The 14,698-nt window shown below is 55.4% G+C and overlaps 2 protein-coding genes across 3 annotated transcripts; both read right to left on the reverse strand.

The window, feature by feature from the left end:
- Positions 1 to 183: 183 nt before the first annotated feature.
- On the reverse strand, positions 184 to 4,147 carry CD74 (CD74 molecule). 2 transcript variants are annotated; one of them, XM_036391521.2, is made up of 9 exons: positions 4,061 to 4,147; positions 2,706 to 2,881; positions 2,491 to 2,582; positions 2,349 to 2,402; positions 2,086 to 2,181; positions 1,772 to 1,862; positions 1,262 to 1,450; positions 863 to 948; positions 184 to 762 (listed from the first exon to the last, which is right to left on the reverse strand). In XM_036391521.2, exons 1-8 carry the CDS (start codon positions 4,129 to 4,131, stop codon positions 875 to 877), a joined length of 843 nt encoding a protein of 280 aa, XP_036247414.1. In that variant the 5' UTR covers positions 4,132 to 4,147; the 3' UTR covers positions 184 to 762; positions 863 to 874. The 2 variants fall into 2 exon arrangements, with proteins under 2 accessions (XP_036247414.1, XP_036247415.1); XM_036391522.2 differs by lacking the exon at positions 1,262 to 1,450.
- Positions 4,148 to 8,225: 4,078 nt separating this feature from the next.
- Positions 8,226 to 11,148, reverse strand: RPS14 (ribosomal protein S14). Its single transcript, XM_036391824.2, has 5 exons — positions 11,025 to 11,148; positions 9,669 to 9,819; positions 9,223 to 9,384; positions 8,963 to 9,039; positions 8,226 to 8,341 (listed from the first exon to the last, which is right to left on the reverse strand). Exons 2-5 carry the CDS (start codon positions 9,815 to 9,817, stop codon positions 8,274 to 8,276), a joined length of 456 nt encoding a protein of 151 aa, XP_036247717.1. The 5' UTR covers positions 9,818 to 9,819; positions 11,025 to 11,148; the 3' UTR covers positions 8,226 to 8,273.
- Between the last annotated feature and the right edge of the window lie 3,550 nt (positions 11,149 to 14,698).

Raw genomic sequence — 14,698 nt, forward strand, 5'->3', positions numbered from 1 at the left:
CAGGGTCCCAATGAAATCAAACAAGGGATGGGATAAGGAACACAGCCAGTCCTGGGTGGAGACACAGCTGTCCAAGTGCCTGCAGAGATTTTTCTTTATCTCTTTTTTGTTAAGTTTCATTTCTTTATAACCTCGGACAGCTGCAAACAGCACACGAAGACCTGCTGGAGTTGCTTACAAGGCTTTGTTATTCAAAAGTTTATTTGAGATTATTAGCTTGTGAGATTATTTGTAAAGGAACAATCAGATATATTCAGGAAAACGAGAAGCACCTCTGCCTATGGTTACCCACTGCTGAGGCTGTAGGCGAATCTCTATGTACAAATCTGAGCACTCCAGAATAAAAACCCATTTACTCCAGGAATCTAACAGGGCTCCAGCCTACAGCAATCAGTTAAGAAGCTGGTGGGGGTTATTTTGCTGCTTTTAATATCTGTTCAGTCTAAGGAAGCTTAAGTTCTTCAGCAGCGTTGAGCTGCACTGCTGCCTGGGTGTTGTTGGAGGTCGAGTCAAAGAGAACAGGATTTATGGATCTGAGGTGGTTGAAATCATTTTCCAGCCTGCTCTACCCACCCTCTGAGGGGACTCTGTCTGATGGTGGTGGCAGCTGTGCAGCCAGGGAAGGGTGCCCAGGGATGCCCACTGTTAACTGTCTTGGAAAAGCAATGTAAGAGCAGAAAAAGAAAAAATTATTCAAAAATTAGCCAGGAGCTGAAGGAGCCGGGATGCTGAAGGCAACTGCTGGCATCCTCTTCTACTTTTCTGTGGGGGAACAAAAGGAGGTACTCAGTAAAACAGCTCAAGGACTTCCCAAAACCCCTGTCCAGCAGTCCCCAGGACTCTGGGGCTCTTGGACACTCACCTTTGCTTGGGTTCACACGTCGACCCCAGAGAAGATCATCTCCTCTGGGTCTGGGGTGCCAGCAGCAGCACTGGGAGCAGCAGTGCCTGCAAAGGGAGCGCAGGATGTGGGTGCTGGACCCTGGGGCTGCCCCATCACCCACCGCCATCCCTCTGAGGGCAGCAGGGGGGAGCCTGCACCCAGTGCTGAGTGGGGGGCAAGGGGGGCTCATGGAAAACCCTGACTGCACAGCTCAGCTGCAGCTACCCACGGGGGGCTGTCGGTGTTGGGATCCCTTCAGGCCTTGACATACTGGCACTGGATGGGTGAGGGGTGCCCCCTGAAGCCTGCATGCCCACCTCTCCTAGCTCTACTCCCAAGCAGTCCATGCACATTACTCCTTCCTCCCTGGCCACCTACCAGGGCAGTCCAGCTTTTCCCGAGTTTTAGTGCCATTAATCTCGGTGCCATTTTTGTAGCAGCACCAGCAGAAGCCGCTGGAGAAGTTGCACTGCTTGGGCAGGTAGTCGCCGTTCTCATCGCACTGGGGGCGGAAGTGGCCCAGCAGATCGCTCCCAAAAGCTGCCTCTGCTTGGCACTTAGTTTGCACTAGGGCAATAGAAACGGAGGGGACACTCCATCAGCCCCCAGGCCCTTCCCCTCAGCAGGAGATTCTGTCCACAAACAGTTAAAGGTGAACAAGCCCCTGCTCGGGGATCTTTCTGAGGTTCTTGGTCTGACCAGGGATGGAGGATTTGGGGTGGGGCTCCAGCCTTTTGTTCACCCCAAATGCCCTACAGGCAGAGATGTTCTGTGATGTCCTAACAGCCACAAAACAGGGGTTCCCCACACAACAAATAGGTCCATGTGAGATATCCCGTGCCACCATCTCCCTGCCTGTGCCCAGCTCTGCAGTCCCATCCCCAGTACCTTTCTCTGCTGGGATTGTCTTGCGGTCCTCAGACTGGGGGTTGTTGGCCATCAGAAACAGCAGCCACTTGTGCAGCCAGGACTCGAAGGACTGCAATGAGAGGGTCCAGCACATTAATGGGCATGGGGGAAGTTCAGCCCAGGGGAGCCATGTCCTGAGCTCTTGGACAGGGAAGGTGGTGAACACCATCCCCTCCTCTGGGTGGGAGCAGCCCAAGCCTGGCTAAGGCTTTGTTCGTCCTGATAAATGTCCCTTCCCAAAGCACTCCTGGACAGGAGGCAGGTGGGACAGGATGACAGTGACAAGCACTGACCTTCCAGTCCATATGATTCATGGTGCTTTTCAGGTGCTTCAAGTTGTCCATCAGGTTGTCCTTCAGCTCCGGGAACTTCCTGCTGGGGTCTGCTTGCTGTAGAGCAACCACCACAGTGAGGGCAAGGAAAAATGAGGTGGGGGGGGGGGGGTGTGGGTTGAAGTTCTGCTGGTATCAGCCAGACATGCTGCAGGAGGTCAGAGCTCCCACCAGCTCTGAGCACCCTGAGGGACCCCAGACCAGCAGGGAGCAGGGGACCTTACCAGCAGCAGGTGCTTCACGATGTCCTCGGTTTTGTTGCTAGCAGGGGCCTTGAACTTAAGAGAAAAGGCAAAGGGGCACTGTGAGCACGGCAGCAAGGCCTGAGGGCAGCAGGAGTGCCAAGCAGTGGTGGACTTCTCTTACCGAAATGTCTTCAAAGGACGCAGGATGCAGGACATTCATGGCCAGAGGTGTGTTTGCCTTGGCCATCTTCATCTTACTCACTGGCTTGGCATCTGCCGAGGAAGGAGAACTGTGAGGGGACCCAGCCGGGTTGGGTGGTCCTGGAGGGTCCTGGAGGGATTCATCCCCTCTCCCCCTCCACCTCCCAGCACTCTGGTGCCCTTGGGGCTACTGACTGGCAGGCAGCTTCCTCTGCAGAGCCTCCAGCTGCAGGTTCTGGGAGGTCTTGGTCAGCTTGCTGATCTGCCCGCTCTGCTGGTACACGTAGTAGATGGTGACAGCCTGGCCGGCGATGAGCAGCGCCACCAGGATGGAGAGCGTGGAGAAGGCGGCTTTGCGCCCCAGCGCAGACCTGCGGGACACGCACAGGGAGCTCAGCTGCCCAGCGGCAGCAGGAGGTGACATCCTGCTGTCACCCCCTCTCGGCCCCAGACACTCCTGTCCCGAGGGTTTGCAGCCAGACAAATGCAAATTCCCCCATCGCAGAGAGCAGAAGTGAAACCTCAGCACCCCTCCACACCGGGAAGCGAAACCCACAGGGGGGGCGGGGGAAGGGGGGACACGGGAGGGGGACCGAAGGACACGGGACAGGGGATTTTGGGGAACAGCATCACTCTGGGCATCGCCTTCTGCGGGATGATGAAGCCACTTGGAATCTCGCCGGTCCATGGGGCAGAGGACACGACTCATTGGATGTTGTTTAAAATGTTGTGCCAGATCCTGCCCCGCTGGCTGAATGTGGCGCTGTCGAGGTGCAGCGGTGCCTGGCAGTCACCCCCTGTCCCCGCGGCCCGGGGACGAGCGGACCCTGCCCGGCGCAGGGACAAGTCCCGAGCGGGACGCGCTGCGCGGGCGTCTGCCTGGTGACTGGTGACGTCACCGCTCCAGGGCTTCTGATTGGCTGCAAGTTTTGGGTGGGGTGTCCCCCCGCGGGGGTTGGGACGTAGGGAAGAGCTGGGACATGCGGGGGGCAGCCCCATAAAGCCATTCGGGTCCAGGGTCCGCTCCTGCCCCATGGCCACGCCGTCATCCTGCCTGTCCCACAGCCTCTTCCCACAGAGCTGCTTCCCCCAAAGCTTCAAGCCATGGCTCCCACCCTGTGAGCCTGCCCACCCCACCGCCACGCCTTGTCCCCTTGGCCCAGCGGTGCAGTGACCCCTTTCATCCCGCTGCCACTCCGTGCCCTCCCAATCCCACAACCACCCAATTCCCCCATCCCACAGCCGCCCCATGTTCCCCTCCCACAGCCGCCTCATGCTTCCCATCCCACCGCCAGACAATTCCCCCCATCCCACAGCCCCCCCGTGCCCCTGCCTTGCCTCACAGACCTTCCCACGGCCCTCTTAGCTCCACAGTGCCCCATTCCCACAGCCTGCGCCCCATCTCCTGCGCCATAATCACTCTGTGCCCCCTTGACCCGACTGTATCCCCTTCCATCCCACAACCACGCAATACCCCCCTGTTCCACGTTCTCACTGTGCCCACTTTGCCCTCCCCGTGTGCCCCATCCCCGTGTCCCCAGCAGTGGCACCTCTGGGTGTCCCCAAGGCTGAGCACACCGCTGGCGCGGTCAGAGATGAGGTCCCTCTGCTCCTCAGCCATGGCTCCGCTGGGCTCCCCGAACACAATGAGCACCCCGAGGGACGCTTCTGGAAATACCCTCGGGTCCCCACCCCGCCCTGACACCCGGGGGGGGAGGCCAAAAAAAAAGCGCTATTGGCTGCTGGCACTTGCATCACTCGTTGTCAGGCAGAGCTCTGCTCCAGAGGTCTCCAGTTCAGAAATGATGCTGGGCACAGTCCTGAGCTCCACAGCCGCTCTGTGGGGCTTCACTGCCCACCCCACGCCACCAGCAGGTCACCGTGCCCAGCTGGTGACACCGGTGCCAGGGGCCCAGAGGCCCTGGTACCCCCAGGGAGGCAGGAGGTGAGAAAAGGGGGGTGGCAGTGGGGAGGATGAGAGGAAAGGTGTGAGGAAGGAAGTGGGGTGCAGAGCTGGGACAGGGGGGGTGGGACACCATGGGGAGGACCCCCACACCAAAAGCTGAGCAGGACCCTCCGTGGGGGCACAGTGCCAGGGTTCATCCCTCCTCCCTGACCCCCTCCCCTGCTGCTGGGGAAAAGCTGCACTTGGGCTCAAGCCCCTCCTTGAGGGTCACTCTGGACCCTCCCTGTGTGGGGGTTCTTGGCCAGCACTTCTCAGGCTGAGGGGACAGGTGGCTAAAGGATCAGGGCTTTCAAGCCCTCCTTCCTTCTAGCATTACCCTCTTTGCTTTGCCTGCAGCAGCTTCCAGGGGTTGAACCCCCGAAGCCAAGAGAGCAGGAGCAGCCCCTCGATGTGAGCGATCCCAAAGCACCAGGGGGAGTGGGGCAATGAGGGTCTCCAGCCCCCCACAGCCCCACAAGGGTTACACGGGCAGGAACAGCCATCCATCCCATAATGCTGATTTTGGAGGTGTTACACAATGTCCCAGAGCAGCCCAGGGGTAACAGACCCCCATGTCCATGCTGGGCCGAGGGTCACACCAAACCCAGCACCAAGCTGGCTCCAGCGTCAGGACTCAGCACAGCCATGGCCAGAGCTCAGCCAAAAGTGAAACTGCAAATGTGGAGGTGAAAGTCCTACCTCCCCCTACCTAACCAGGCACCACGGGTTACCTGGCAAACCCCCTGGGGCGAGCAGGGACATGTTTCAGAGACTCCATTTCTTTTCCTGATTCAGTGCTGAGCCTCCCAGCTGGCAGGACAGTCCTGGGAGAGCAGACAAAGGGATCATTTCAAAGCACTTGGTAGGGTGGGGTCTCCTGGCAGGTGCTGTTCCTGGAGGAAATGTGGTGGGATAACGCTCCTTCTTTCCTGGTGGGAAATTGCAGCCCCACACAGGGGAAGGGTTTTGGCACCTGGAGCCTGATCCCCACCCTGCAACCCAGCTAAGAAAGGCCTGGGCACCCAGGGTTTCACACAGCACTGCCCCAGAGTGTCCATCAGCCTCACCCCAGGCCAGTAATAAAGCTGTGTTTAGAAACCATCAGAGGGGTTTGAAAAGAAAATAAAAAGGGAGAGGAGACTGATAGAAAATGGAAAAAAGAGAAGTAAAAAAAGGAAGAAAAAAAAGGGGGGAGGAAGAAAGAACACAAAAGCCTTCCATACATTTTTTGTCTCTGCCCTCATGGGCACTGGGACTTTTGGGGGACACACAGGTTTTCCTAACAGCCCCAGCCCCCACTCAGCTCCTCATTTTGGGGCCACAATCCCTGCCTGGAGGCCACGCTCCTGGTGCATTCCGTGACCAGCCTCAGCCATAAGGGGAACCAGACAAAGTCTGAACAGGAACTTCACAAACAAAACCTCAGCGATTCCACGGAGCTGGGCTGGCTGTGCAAACCACAAACGTGGGTGATAACCTGGGGGTGAGGAACATCCCCTTCCCAGGCAGGCTGAGCCCCTCAAGCCCCAGCCTGGAGGAGGAATGTCAGCCCTAAGCCCTGCTCCACACGCAGACATTTCCAGTCAGCTCTTCAGTGCTTCACACACAACTTTCTGCCCAGGGCTGTGACACCCGGTGGGTTCTCAGTCTGTGAACCGGTTTTCCAGGGAAGACAAAGACACTTTCAGAGAGCAGCTTCCATCCTGTGTGACCCTCCTCACTCTCCCATCACCTGAGGCTGGCAATGAATTGTCACCACCCTGTTACCCCGAGGCTTTGTATTTGGTGCTGCCCATCAAAAACTTCACAAGCCTTTTTTGAGGACAAAAAAGCCATCTGGAGCAAGGAGTGATTTCAGGACTCTGATGAGGACCAGGCCAGCAGAGCAATTATTTCAGGCAGTGAGGTGGAATAACCCAGTGGGCATTCACAGGAAGCCATTCATCCCCAGCTGGGCCTTGTCTCGCAGCCCTCAGCCCCAGACCCTGCACAAAGGTTCGGGGTGAACACACAGACCCACATTTCCCACTGAGCCTGAGGTGACGCCCTCAGCAGCACAGGACCAGCCCTGGGCAAACCTGAGGGGAAAGGCTGAGCCACAGGGCTCACCAATGACCACAGACTGTGTCTGGGGAGGCAGCACAGCCCCTGAACAGCCCCATGCCCTCCACAGGATGAGCATCCCTGCTGGGGTGACACAGGGTGGGCAGGCAATCACTCAAGACAAGCCAGTTGGGTGAGGCCAGGGAGTGCCCAGAGCCAGGAGACCCATCCATGCCACTCTGACAGGAGGGCCTTTCCCTCCAGAAAGCCCCAGGACATGAGCCAGGAAGGTGCTCTTTGCTGGGGCTTTGGTTTCTCTTCCTCATTCATCATTTCCTCTTTGGGGTTATGCATCAACACAGGAAACTGCTTCAAAGACGTCAGGTCAGCTAAGAAATCAAAGCAATTTCTGCCTTTAACTGTGCAGTGAGCCCAGGCACCAGCATGCCCATGGCACAGCACTGCCAGGGCAGCACATGGCACAGCCTGGGTGTACAGCAACGCAGCTCAGCCAGCCCTGTGTGCACCTGCACAGCTCCAGCTTCCAAGGATTAAGGGTTAACAGAGCAAATCCACCTTCCCGTGGAGCAGACACCTTCCCCTTTCTACATCTGGTAGAGGCTGAACCAGCCTGGACCAGGGTGGGCAGCAGAGGGAGTGAGTGGAAACACCTCCCCCTGCACTGAGAGATGAGCAGAGCCTGCTGAGTTTTTGCTGCAGCAAAGGTCCTGTGTTGGATTTCTGCTGTAGAGCTCTCCCCAGATGTGCCCCATGAAATAACCATGGTGATGTCCCCTGGGACAGAGTAACTCACAGGGAACACACAGAACCACCAGGCTGGAAGAGACCTTTAAGATCATCAAGTCTAACCCAGCCCTAACACCTCAACTAAACCATGGCACTGAGTGCTACATCCAATCTTGTACTGTGGCTTTTCGTCGTGTAAAAACCATGACTAACAAAATAACCCAACACCAACCAACCAGCAAAACTGCAACAAACAACTAAAAACCCACTAGCAGGAGGGAACCTGAAACCCTGTCTGCTTGATCTGCGACGCCATGCCCTCAGACGTGCCACGCCTGCGTGGCCAACAAGAACAGCAACAGCTTTCACTGCATGCAAAGTGTATCAAAAACCAGAGCGGAGCTGTTGGTAACAGTGCCCCATTCCCTCCTCTCTCCTCTGCCCTGCCCACTCCTTCAGCTCCATGTTGGCTGAGCTGCTTCTGGTTTCATGTTTTTAACACCTTCTCCTTGTGGAGTTTAACCACCACTTTAAGGACAGGAAAAGTGATCTGAATGGCAAATGGTGCACGTTTAAGACAGTAAGGGAAGTTTGTTCTAATATTTTCCATGGCCACGTATAAAATAACAAATAAAACACTATGGCTGCACCAAAGGAAATGCTGGCTTAGGAACAGATATCCAGGCAGAGAGGACTTTTTCCACAGAAAAGGGAAGTGATGCATTAAGCAACATTTTGCAGAAAATCCAGCAGCAGTTGCTCGTTCCCAGTCCAGCTTTCTTTTCCAGGAGATGCAAGAGGTCATGACTCATTTTAAAAGCAGCCTTTACTATAGGAAGCCCAAGACCCCTGTGGCTTTGGATCAACCAGCGTGGTTCCCCTCCAAGCCAGAGGCCTCGTTCCATAGCACAAGCCATCAGTGGATGGAATTACCTGAAGCCCCTTGGCTTCTGAGCACACCCCAGTAAGAAAACACAGAGTTAAACAGAGGTTTAAGAGAGCTTTAATAACAGAAGGTGCTGCGCTGGTTACAGACGACGTCCACGGCGACCACCCTTCCTGCGAGTGCTGTCGGAGGGGATGGGGGTGACATCCTCTGCAGGGAGAGAATCCAGAACACAGTTACCTTCCTGAGGCACCCCCAGAAACCACCTGGGCACAGGCATCACCCAACACCTCAGCACCTGGATGCCCCAACAGCTGCACATGTGCAGAAGGAACTCTCCATGAAGGTATTTGGGAACTTGCCACAGGCTGGGTATCCAGGGCTTTGATGCTGTGCAAGCAAAAATTCCCATCTCCCATCCCACTCAAACCAAGCAGCCACAGCAGTTCAGAAGAAACACAGGATGCTTGAAGAATTTTCAGCACAACCACCACCACTCCGTCTTGTGATTTCCCCACAAAGTTCAGGACTCTCCCTACAACAGCTGGAGAACTCCATTATTACTGAGTCACCAAGACCAACAAGGTATTTTTAGGTGACAGAACAGCCATATGACATCAGAGGAGCAGCAACCTGCTCCAAGCTGGGGTTTGCCCTGCACACAGAAACCTGGGTTCTGAGTGCTGCTCTCACCACCTACTGGTCAATGTAAGGATCTGTTTACATGAAATCCTTTCATTGATGCCACCTAAGCGGCCATGAAGAAAGTCCCCAAGTTAAGACCAAGCAGAGCAATCATTTCACTAAATAATCCCTTTTTCCCTCACTCACCAATGCGGCCAATCTTCATTCCAGAGCGAGCCAGAGCTCTCAGGGCTGACTGAGCACCAGGTCCAGGAGTCTTGGTCCTGGAGGAGAGTCAGAACCAACAACCTCTTTAATGACCCAGAAACTGAACACAGTTTACAAACAGCCAGGAATATGAAAGCCACACTTTCCCCATGCCAAACCACTCTCCTGGTGTTCCACACCCATTCACCATCAGCCCCCACAGCCATGTCCCCATCGGTGTCCCAGCCCTCCTGCTGTACCTGTTGCCCCCAGTCGCACGCAGCTTGATGTGCAGGGCAGTGATGCCCAGCTCCTTGCACCTCTGGGCAACGTCCTGGGCTGCCAGCATGGCTGCGTAGGGAGAGGACTCATCTCTGTCTGCCTTCACCTTCATCCCACCGGTCACACGGCAGATGGTTTCCCTACAGAAGGAAAAGGTGATGCTCAAAAGAAAGCCATTCCTTGCTCTTCCCCCAAGCCAGAACTTATTATTTTTAATGCTAACAGATCAATAAGCCACACAGTACTCTGAACACCATCTTGATCAGAAGAGCTCACCAAGCCACCCAGTTCATGTATATGCACCATGCATGAAGCTCAGCAGAAACTCAAGGATTTTGGTGGAACCTCCTGCCAAACCCAGTTTCTGCTTTCACACCCGAAGGAGCTGGGCACTGCAGGGAGGTGATGCCTGTCCCATACTCACTTGCCAGACAGATCGGTCACATGGACAAAAGTGTCATTGAAGGAGGCAAAGATGTGGCAGACGCCAAACACATTCTCTCCTTCAGCAACCTGGGGTCCCAAGCTGATGACCTGCTCTTCCTTCTTCTCCTTGCCCTTACGAGGTGCCATTTCTGAACAACAACAAAAGAGATGTATGAGTGTTGGTAGTTTCTCAGTATTGTTAAAGAATTTTATGAAATTCCTGCTATTTCAACCTTTTACCAAGCAAGAAGAAATGAGTTATCACTGGCAAAACACAGGTACATTTCTTATAAACCCCATAGTTCTGAGCTTTGCTGTATCCTGGCACACAGGTCATCATCTACAGCTGTTTAGTGGAGTCTCTCCTGATGCACTACATGGCAGCTGATGTCCCCAAGTCCCACCACAACAGTGCACAAGGGAGCTCATTTCCTTGATAACCAGCAATGCTGAGCATTTCCCCTTGTTATGTGGGTTTATGGAAAGAAAACACCAAACCAAACAATTACACAGACCCAATATTGTCAGTAAGCCGCGAGTCTGCAGACATTTAAGTACCAGCTTGGATTCTTCGAGTCTGCAGTCATTTAAGTACCAGCTTGGATTCCTCCATGTTACTGGTCTCCCAACCACATCCTTGGGACTAGCCCAGCTAAGTCTCCTGCTCCCGAAGCCCATCCCCAGCGATGGGAGACAGGAGGGGCAGCACTCGGCCGTGCTCAGTTTGATGGCCGCGGATCCTGGGCATCTGCTCCCAAGCACAGAAAAACGGTTCCCTATTGCCCTCTCCTGCCAAACTCCCGCTACAGCCGGCGCCCTGCACAAGGGAGATGTCCGGCCACTGCACCGAGGTACTCAACCCAAACACAATCCACGATCACCCTCGGCCGTGTCCTCTCCACCAAATGCCCCGGGCACTGTAACATCGATTTACAGCAGTGTCTGCGCGGCCACTTCGATAGCACCACATCCCCTCCTCGACACATCCATGGCGCACGGGCTCCACGGACAGCGCTCTCCCCAGCCCAGCGAGGCCCACACGGAGCACGCAGCACACGCTGTACCGCCGGCATCGAGCTGCGAGCGACGAACGCGCCGCGTTTCGCCGCGGCCCCGACCGCTGAGGGTCCGGGGGAGGGCCGGCCTGGGGCCCAGCAGCCCCAGCCGGGCGCTCCGCTACTCCAGCCCGCGGCTCTCCCGCGGCCCATGGCCCCGCTCCGCCGGGCGCGCCTCCCCCGCGCCCAGCGCGCTGCCCCGCGCAGCTCCGGTCCCGCGAAGGCGGGCGGCGGGCGCGGAGGCGGCGGCGAGGCTCGGGCGGGCGGATGGCGGCGGATACGGCGCGGCCCGGACTCACCTGCCCGTCTGCTCCGGCGGCTGCCGCGGAAAGGAAGCAGCGGGGTCAGGGGGCGTGGGTCACCGCCTCACCCGGAAGGGATGGCGGGAGGCGGCGTGTCCGCTGCCGCAGGGCTGTGTCCCCATCCCAGTCCCGGTCCTGCCGGGCCGGGCCAAACCGTGACCGTCCCTCCCGAGGCCGAGCCGGGCCGGGCCGGTCTCCCCGGGATGGCGCGGCCGCCTCTCCCCGCACACAATAATTATTCCGCCGGCCCGACCTCCCCAAGATGGCGGCGGCCTCCCCCCGGCTCCCTCCCCAAGATGGCGGCGGGCTCGGGGCCTGTTTGCGCTCCAGACGGAGCCAGCCCGGGAGAGCTTTGGAAACGAACAGGTTTAAAAAACAACTGGAGGGAAATGGGTGTAATTCCAGCAAGCATCCTGCTTCCCCCCGGCTACGCCGCTGCAGTCGGCTGTGCCCCGGCTCAGCTAGAGCCGGGTTGGGGCGCAGGCCTTTCCCCCTCGCTCCCCTGTCGGGGCTGAGCATGGTGAGGGGTCCTGGGGGTCTGCAGGCAGCTGCTTGTCCCCGTCGGAGCCCTGACTGCGAGGAGCTGGTGGGGAATTCACCCACAGGCGGATGTATGTGGTGGTTTAATATGTGTGAGTGGCATATTTTCGTTAAGGAGCTAATGGGAGACTTTTCAGTCGCGGTGAGTCGCTCAGGAGCTCTGGCAGCGAATGGGAGAAGCAGAGACTGCAGCTGTGAACTGTGAGTGATGGTGCAGGAACACCTCCCTGAGCTGTGTTGGAGGGGGTTTGTTCAACCTCAACAAAAAGAATGTCAGTTTGTAAAATTTTACATAAAGGTGGTCCAGCAAGACAATATTTTCTGTTTCCAAGTGATTTAAAAAGTGCTCAGGAGAGTAAGGATGGGGAACACCAAAAACCTTCAGAACAGAGGCACAACAAAATTGAATTTATAGTGCTGATGAAATGCATCCTGGGCATGATCCTGCCCTGCTTCCAGCTGCTCCACCTGGTGCTGGGCTGCCTCTGGGAAACAGAGAGCTCTGAGCCACATGGGCTGGGGTGTGAGTGACAGAGCAGGAGCAGCCATGGGTCCCTCCCTAGGAACGCCTGACAGAGCTTCAGATCTGTGCCCAGAGCTGTGCTCAGAGCTGGGCTGGTGGAGGAGAAGCAGCTGGACAAGGGAGGCTCCTTGTAACAGCACTGCTAGCGAGGCTGCGCAGTCCAAAGGCCTGGAAACATCGCAGGGAGGGTCCAGCACCTCTGTTTGACTGAGAATATTTGGTGCTGGCCCATCAGAAACTTCTGCCTCTCTTCTCATGTCCATCTCCTCTGCAGCTGTGGGGTGCTACATGTTTTTAGGGTGGCATCCACTTGCCCATATTGCTCATCCAGATTTCCCATACATTTTCCTTTCTCTGGCCAAGCATTCCAGGATGCAAACCTCTGGGCTGCCAGCAGGAAAAAGAGATTTGATCCTTAAGGCTCCCTGTCCCCGTGCACCGCCCCCACCCGTGCTGGGATTTTTTCCCTTGGAAAGCTCTTTGTGCTCAGGGATGCCACTGTAACCCCGGTCTTGACCCTGTGAACACCTTCACTTGCTCCTGTGCTCGATACACTTTTGCCACTGCATCAGGGATCTTCCTGTTTGGATATTGAAGGAGAGGCTTTTAAAATACACACTGGCAGAGCTGCTGTAATTCCAGCCGGGAGCTCCGGTGGCAGCGGCTGTGGCCTGATTTGGAGTAAAGGGGAAGGAAAGAGTCAGCAGCAGAGGTCAGCCTGTGTCAGGGCATGTGTGCTGTGGGCACCCTGTCTGAGGAGGAGCCTGGGGCTGGTGAGGGGTGCCCAGGCAGCCAGGCAGGCTGGGTTTGTCCCCACGGAGCCAGGTGTGCTGCTCTGCCTGTGACAATCCTCCAAAAGGACGAGGCTATGGATATTCCCCTGGAACAGATGCAAGCCAGAGGCAAAGAGAAGAGCCTCAACTTATGGGCAACAGGCTGAAATAACCATATTTCATTATGGAGCTTCTAAAAGAACTAACCCACTGGTTCAAAATCCCCTGCTGCCCTCAGCCCCAAAGTTGCTGGGAGACAGACTGCTCCCGATCCCTCCAGCCTCTGGGCAGGATGGAGCTTTCTCCACTCCCTGGGACACATTCTTCCCTTTCACTTTGACTTGCACTAGTTCTGATGTGTCTGCAAGGGAGCTGCCTGCCCTGCAAAATGTTCCTGGGGCTCGAATGCCAGCTCCACTGCATCAGGGATCTTCCTGTTTGAATATTGAAGGCCGTCCTGCTGCTGAGGACAGCGCTGAGAGCGTTCCCTGGCTGGGATGAGAAGGGAGGGGCTTCCAGCAGGGGCTGCAAGGATTGCGTCCTCCAGCCTGGCTGGGAAGGATGCTCAGGCCACTGTGGGGTTAGTGCCAGAGATGATGTGTATTTGCTTTGAGAAATCCCCCAGATTTAGTTCCTTAATGGGTAATTAACATTCCAGCTGCTCCGTGGTAATAGCCTCTCCAGCCCATGGGAAACCCACAGACACGGTGACGCTGCAGGCGGATTTCATAACTCAGCTGGTGACTAAACAAAAAGGGCAGGCAAACAGGAATGCTGCTCCTAACATCTTCTCCTGCCGGGCTTTGGCCTTGGAGTAAACTGGTTCAGGCTGAGTGGGGTCAGTGGGAGGTGAGTGGCCTGACCTGCGAAGGCCCCTGCTCTGGGCTTCCCACAAGAAGGAATTTTTGGTGCTCAGCTATCACTGTCTTCATGGCTGTGACCTGTTCCCATGAGCCATGGACCAGTGGCCTTACTGGTGGCCCTGAAACAGAGACTGAAACTGGAAGAGGCCAAAATTCCCCCTGCAGCAGGCTGAACCCCAGCTGTCTGCCCGATAGGGAGCAGAGTCTGCAGTAGGCTCTCTAACAGACCCCTCAGGATGGCATATCTCCTCTAACAGCTATGGCAAAGAGACATTCAGGGTCCCAATTGCATCATTCACAGGTGAAAAAAAAACCTCAAACTTTTCCATTTGCTTTTAATGCCATTTTTAGTTTCAAGAAGGGCAGTTGGTGCATGCACACATGTAAAATGATGTGTCAGAAACAGGCGTAGGAAGATTAAAACAGAAATCTCCAATGCTGAAGTTAAAGCACTTAAGGAATTGGCAGAGACTTCAAGAGTGAGTTTCTGGTCCTAATGAAGTTGGTGGAAGTGCTGCCATGGACTTCAAGGGGACCATAATGTGGTTGTAACTCAGTAGGGAGCTGGAAGTGTTGATTAATAAATTGGAAACAATGCAGAGGAAAGCCGCTGAACTGCTTTCTGACAGATGTGCTGAAGAAGAGCCTGTAGCTTAAAGCACGCAGGAAAGGAATTGGTTTCCTTTGTGTTTGCAAACAGAAGACAGGCAAGAAAAAAAAGCTACCTGATACTCATGTAAAATGGCAAAGCTGGTATTAATAAATCCCAATGCCTTTCTGAGCAGCTTTCTGTTTCCAGTGAGTCGTTTTTTCTTAAAAAAAAAAAAAAAAAAAAAAAAAAAAAAGGTATTCGCAAATGCCAGACCTAGAATTCAACAAATTCCTTTTTCTCAGAAGAAATTATTCAGTGGAAAACTTTACCGCTTGGGACTGTGGATTCTGCAGATTGTTCTTGGAGTTTGGTGCGTGCCT

This window comes from Molothrus ater, chromosome 15 (assembly GCF_012460135.2).
Source record: "Molothrus ater isolate BHLD 08-10-18 breed brown headed cowbird chromosome 15, BPBGC_Mater_1.1, whole genome shotgun sequence".
Classification (NCBI taxonomy): domain Eukaryota; kingdom Metazoa; phylum Chordata; class Aves; order Passeriformes; family Icteridae; genus Molothrus; species Molothrus ater.

Bases quoted from the DNA above. Each gene is read 5' to 3' on its own strand.
- CD74 (XM_036391521.2), bottom strand. From the start codon at position 4,131: ATGGCTGAGGAGCAGAGGGACCTCATCTCTGACCGCGCCAGCGGTGTG. The intron at 2,403-2,490 runs GTAAGAGAAGTC...TTTTCTCTTAAG, and splicing joins CGTCCTTTGAAGACATTTCG to TTCAAGGCCCCTGCTAGCAA. The intron at 1,863-2,085 runs GTCAGTGCTTGT...CTCTCATTGCAG, and splicing joins TGAATCATATGGACTGGAAG to TCCTTCGAGTCCTGGCTGCA.
- RPS14 (XM_036391824.2), bottom strand. From the start codon at position 9,817: ATGGCACCTCGTAAGGGCAAGGAGAAGAAGGAAGAGCAGGTCATCAGC. The intron at 9,385-9,668 runs GTGAGTATGGGA...TTCCTTCTGTAG, and splicing joins GTGACCGATCTGTCTGGCAA to GGAAACCATCTGCCGTGTGA. The intron at 8,342-8,962 runs GTGAGTGAGGGA...CTCTCCCTGCAG, and splicing joins AATGAAGATTGGCCGCATTG to AGGATGTCACCCCCATCCCC.